The sequence below is a fragment of the Cygnus atratus genome, chromosome 3, assembly GCF_013377495.2.
Source record: "Cygnus atratus isolate AKBS03 ecotype Queensland, Australia chromosome 3, CAtr_DNAZoo_HiC_assembly, whole genome shotgun sequence".
Lineage (NCBI taxonomy): Eukaryota > Metazoa > Chordata > Aves > Anseriformes > Anatidae > Cygnus > Cygnus atratus.
This window is the reverse complement of record NC_066364.1, coordinates 59,620,305-59,626,219: the sequence shown is the minus strand read 5'-3', so window position 1 is coordinate 59,626,219 and position 5,915 is coordinate 59,620,305. Positions and strand designations below refer to the sequence as shown.

General features: G+C 39.8%; 1 protein-coding gene across 1 annotated transcript; it reads left to right on the top strand.

The window, feature by feature from the left end:
- The first annotated feature begins 4,886 nt into the window (after positions 1–4,886).
- On the top strand, positions 4,887–5,915 carry LOC118244007 (trace amine-associated receptor 5). The gene has a single exon (XM_035538669.1). The coding sequence runs from the start codon at positions 4,887–4,889 to the stop codon at positions 5,913–5,915; it is 1,029 nt and encodes a 342-aa protein (XP_035394562.1).

The following is a 5,915-nucleotide window of genomic DNA, read 5'->3' as shown; positions in this document are numbered from 1 at the left end:
GGAAATACAGGTTAAACTTAAAACAAAGGAAGTACTTAAAAAAAAGGAAGTAAATCTACTACTACTACTACTACTACTACTACTACTAATAATAATAATAATAATCTCCTTGTGATGGGGTCATATTTGTCAAAGGTTTCATAGGCAAAACTTCAATTCTGTCTTCCCACTGTGCCTGTTACCCACAGCTGGGACACCAAAGTGATGGTGAGGTGTCTGTCATGCAGCTGCTCTGTTGGGTAGGTATCAAAAGAGCATGCTCCTATTTGGGGAAGCAAGACCCCAACAATCCAGCACACCTGGCATTTCTATTGTTATTGTGGGCGGAAAAGTGTTGAGTTTTTTTTTTTCCTCATTGTGACAATTTATGAGGAAACAATATCTCATTCAAGTAAAACTACCAACATTGTGGCCTTACCAGGTCAGACACGAAGAAAACATGTGTTTCTGAAGGGTATGAAAGTGATGCTTGATGCCCAGGGAGCAGTACGTGACCAGAACATCCCCATAGCCTTGCACAATGCACTAACAAGGAAGAAATCGTGTGTAATTATATTGGCCACTTCTGCTTCCTTTGGTGGAAATTGCAGGAAGCGAGCGATATCAGCCCGGTCTGGGATCAGCAGTCTGGCTGCAGGCCAGAGCTGTGCAGAGGCACTGAACCAAGGGCAGACAGGAGACAGGGAAGTTTTCTTCAACCTGCCACGTGCTCTCCTGCTCCTTGCTTGACCCAGTGCTGTAGGAGCTGCCCACGCCCACAGGAGTTTGGTCACCTCTGCTGACTTTGTGCCACTAAAAAATTGTCCAACGAAAAGGCAGCTTTGCATGTGCCACATCCACAAACTTGAAAGCCATTTGATGCTTTTCACAGGCTGGACTCTTGATGCCTTGTATCTCAGTATTAATTCTTCATTCATCTCAGTATTAATTCTTCATTTTGTTCTGCTGGTACTTTGCAGTACAGTACCTCATTTCCCCTTCTCTCTTCCATTTTTGACAGCTTCAGATATCTAAAGTTTCTAGTTTTTCTTCTAAAATGTGAATTAACAGGCTCTATTAGCATATTAGAGGTTTTGGTTAGATTATTCCCAACTGAAATGTGTTTTGTTCACTGCAAACTACAGCAAAGGGAATTAGGAGCTCTGGGGAAGAGCTATAACAGTCATACCTGCGGTCCTCTTTTGCAGTCCTGGGACTACCTTTAAGACCTGTTATTAATGAATTTTTCAGAGAACTATTCAACTAGAGTATGTCACACACAACTTTTTTCAGTTGATCAAGTGAGTATTTTGACTTTTTTTTTTTTTCACAGAATCACAGAATCAGAATGGTTTGGACTGGTAGGGACCTTAAAGCCCATCCAGTTCCAACCCCTCTGCCATGGGTTGGGACACCTCCCACCAGACCAGGTAGCTCAATGCCCCATCCAACCTGGCCTTGATGTTGTTCTGTCATATCTTTTGCACTTCCTTTCTCCATTGCAAAATACAAAGTTCACTAAAATTGTGCTTTGGCATCACATTCAGCAAAAATGCTTGGGCAGAAAAAAATGATGAGAGGAAGTATTTGAAGATGATGAACTTTTTAATGGACTTTTAAAAATTTATTATGATGTTTTTTCACTTCAAATTTGGCACAAAGAGAAAAGGAGACAATAAAAGAATAACAAGATCAATAAACTGAAAGAAAACAATATATTTTGGGTTAAGACAATCCACGAATAAAACAAATATATGAGTTGTTCATTTCAAAGAAAACAGATAAAATATTAAAAGATATTCACTTTTTGTTTATTAACTTCCTCAACCAAAATAACTTTTATTATTATTATTATTATTCATTCTCTAATCCAAAATCTCTTTGGTTTTAACCCTTTTACAGACTAATTTGGACAAAGATGTTACAGATGCCAGTGATGACTTCTCCCTCTATCTTCACTTCCACATGTAATACATTTGAAGATGTCACAGTTAAATCACAGAGGTACCATTTCTGAAACTGCTGGTGTGTTCTACATGAGCACTTGAATAGACAGAACATGGACCAGTATAACCAAGAGCAAAACAGCATAACAGCAAAAATAACAAAACCGTATTCAGCAGGTGGAACAATTTCTTGTCAGGGCTGTGGACAAGAATTTTCCATTGTTACAAAACTGAAGAGCAAATGCTGCTATTTGTATAAGAAAAATGAAGAAAAAGTACATGCAGTACCCAGTGGAGACCCCTGTCTGCAGGGAATGGCACCTTAGCAGGATTTTAAACTGGACTGGGTGAGTATTTACACTAAATACATTCCTACACTTACCAAAAATCTGCAGTAATGGTAAAACACTCATATATGATATGCTGACTTCTTCAGGGATGACCACTGCTCACCATGATGAAGGAGAGATGTTATAGCTAGAAGACTGGAGTTTTAGGTTCACTAGGTCAATGGAGGCCATTGTAGTAAGCCCATCGCCTTCTCGTTGTATTATATTCTATTTAAGGATCACAGACTGACTCTTTCTGAAGCTGTGAGCAAAAATATTTACGGCAACAGGGAATTGATGAAGGCTATCCTAGAAAGTCTGTAAACCTTCGAAACTGCCTTGTCCTATTTTAAGGAGTGCAGACTTCGAGGTTACCTGAAGGAACTGAGATCTTAGAGGTTACGCACAGCAGTTTCAGTAAAAAAGATAGTTGTCTATGCATGTCTTCACTGCAGGAGATTGAATCATATCAAACAGTACTCTTTTCCTTTCATATTTTTTTGTGTTTTCCTGCTGATTACTAGGTTGCGTAGTACATTCAATAAGAATTCAGTTTGAGGTTATATCCAGAAATTTTGTCTGAAAGAGGAAGGGGAAAGGACATCTTGAGAATGATTGCTGTTTTTCATTTTATGATAGCATTCTTTCAGAGTTGATACAAGTTAAAAAGCTCTTCCTGTTCCAAGCTGTGAAGACCTACATTTTCACCATCTGAGCCTTCTCTTAATCATGAACTCGTCTCTTTTCACATGACCACATGAAAAGAGAGGGGGAAAATGCAAAGCAATTCAAATGAAAACGCAAAGCAATTCAAACAAATAATGTGTGCAGGAACGGCAAGCTGAGATTCTTTCGTTACATGCTCATCTCTTTCAGGGTGATGATCATCACTTCAGAAGCATCATGATGGTTAGCTAGCTAGAGGGAGTAAGTATTTTGACAAGGTCACAATTGTACTTCAAATTCGAATGACAAAATGTTTGAGTGAGAATTATATTCTATTACATATATAATACAGGAAGAATGAAAACTAATGAGGATGTCAGAGCACCCAGGACAAAAAAGCTATTGTTAGTATCAAAAGCTATCCAAAAGCCTCTGACAATCTTATCATAAATGCTCATTTATTAAAACAGGCAAATAGAAAAAGGAGAAACACATCTCTTCAAAGTTAAATGGCCAGTCTCCAACTAAGCACAGTGCTATTTTGAACTATGCCCAATTTACACCTTTTTGCACTGGGATTTTTAATGTCCAGGCTAGCCAGGGAGGTTTCCATGGGGCGAAGGTGAGCGATGCCCCAGGGTATGCTGGTGTTAGCCACATCTTCTTGCAGGGACATCCTAAGAAAGAAAATTCACAGACAAACCTTGAGATAAATAGTCAGAGATTCAGCAGCAGCTGAGCATGCATTTGAACTGCTTTTTAGAAAACAGCAATTTTTGCCAAATACACGTCTCTCTGCCCCTGAGGTATATTAGTCATCTATAGAGACATTCTCCCCATCTGCTTTATATAAGGTGTTGACTGATCTCACGCTTTCCACTCAGACAATAGACGTGTACTTAGAGGAGGATTTGAGTACACTGCAGCACAGCACCTATAACACAAAAAGAGATTTTGTACTGTAAGTATTCCTGATTAAAAAGCTTTGTTGCTGCTAGGAAGGATGGGAAGAGTGAGGATAATATGCAGCTATTATATCAGTCATTTCAAGGAAAAAAAATACACACTGAAAAATGTAATGTATTTAACTGCAGCTGTCTTACTGTTAAAAATCATACCTTTCAGTTATCTGATTTATTAAAAGACTACCGGAATAATCCATTATAATCCACTAATGTCTTATATTTCTTACAGCTCTATTTAAAACTTACAAAACTTAAACATAAAACTTAAATAGCAATGTCATAAGTAAAAAGCAATGGCAATCTTTAAGGCATATAACAATATTTCTCTTTGTCTTGCTGAATATTTTTTGTCACCTCAGTGGATATACCCATAGCTAAGACACTATAACACGAGCAACTTGCTCTGAGAGCTTTTTCCTTTGCAATCAAATATTGCTTATTTTGTAATAACCACTTCACAACTTTGACTTAATAAAAAGATTTGTAACTAAATTGGAACTTAATTTCCGGGGAAATTCACAAGAATCAGTGTGCTATTATATTAAACTTAGCTTCAAAATGCCTCATGAGCTTTGGTTTGCAATGCCTGTTATTCCGCAGTATTTTTCCTTCTAAGGCAGAACTTCTCTTTACTTATTGATTACTCACACACCTCTGGATTTGCTGCATTGCCTGCACTACTACTATTGGATGGAAGAAAATCAAGCTAAAAATACAGAAAAATGATGCTGCCAAAATTGAACACACTGATCTGAAGCTTCAACAGAGATACAAAACAGATAAAACAAGCTTTTTTTTTTTATTTATTTTTTATTTTTTCTCAAAATATGGAAATGGTCCAGTAGCTTTAATAAAAGGATTTGATTAAAAGGCATCTCTCCCTCTAACCTGCATTTTTATCTTTTTTTTTTTTTTTTTGCAGGTAGTCATTTAGCACCTCTGCTGGAAGCCAACTGCTTTTCCAGGCCTGTGGCAAAGCTGGGGAAGGCACCGGGAGTGCCATGAGCTCAGCCCAGGGCCCTGGTGCTGAGGAGGGGTTGCTCATCGCCTTGTGCTATGAGGTGAACGGCTCCTGCTACAAGACCTTGCATCCCTTTGGGGTCCAGCTGGCCATTTATCTGACCTGTGCCTTGGGCACGCTGATCACAGTGCTTGGGAACCTACTTGTCATCATCGTAGTTTCCCATTTCAAAGTCTTGCACACCCCCACCAACTTCTTGCTCCTGTCCCTCGCCCTTGCCGACCTGCTTCTGGGGCTGACAGTGCTGCCCTTCAGCACTATCCGGTCCGTAGACAGTTGCTGGTATTTTGGAGATGACTTCTGTAGGCTGCACACATTTCTGGACACGCTCTTCTGCCTCACCTCCATATTTCACCTCTGTTTCATTTCCATTGATCGGCATTGTGCAATCTGTGACCCTTTGCTCTACCCCACCAAGTTCACCGTAAGAGTGGCCTGCATGTACATTGGGGTGGGGTGGGCAGTCCCTATGGTCTACACCTCTGTCTTCCTGTACACTAAAGCCATTGCAGAAGGGCTGGGCCATTTTTTGCAAGATAAGCCCTGTGTTGGTAGCTGCCAGCTGCTGTTCAACAAGCTCTGGGGGTGGCTGAACTTCCCAGTATTCTTCTTCCCTTGCTTCGTAATGATAGTTTTGTACGTAAAAATATTTACTGTTGCTAACAAGCAAGCCAGGTTGATAAGCAACATGAAGAAAGGTTTTGAGTCTCAGCTACACATAGGAGCATCCAAGAGTGAAAGGAAAGCAGCAAAGACTCTTGGGGTAGCTGTAGGAATCTACCTGCTGTGCTGGCTGCCCTTTACTATTGACACCATGGTAGACAGTCTTCTGGATTTCATTACTCCCCCGGTTCTGTTTGACATCCTAATTTGGTTTGCTTACTTTAATTCTGCCTGCAATCCCTTGATCTACGTGTTTTCCTACCGTTGGTTCAGGAAAGCCATGAAACTAGTCTTAACTCATGGGATCCTTTGTTCCAGGACATCTAAAGTAGACTTGTACCAATAA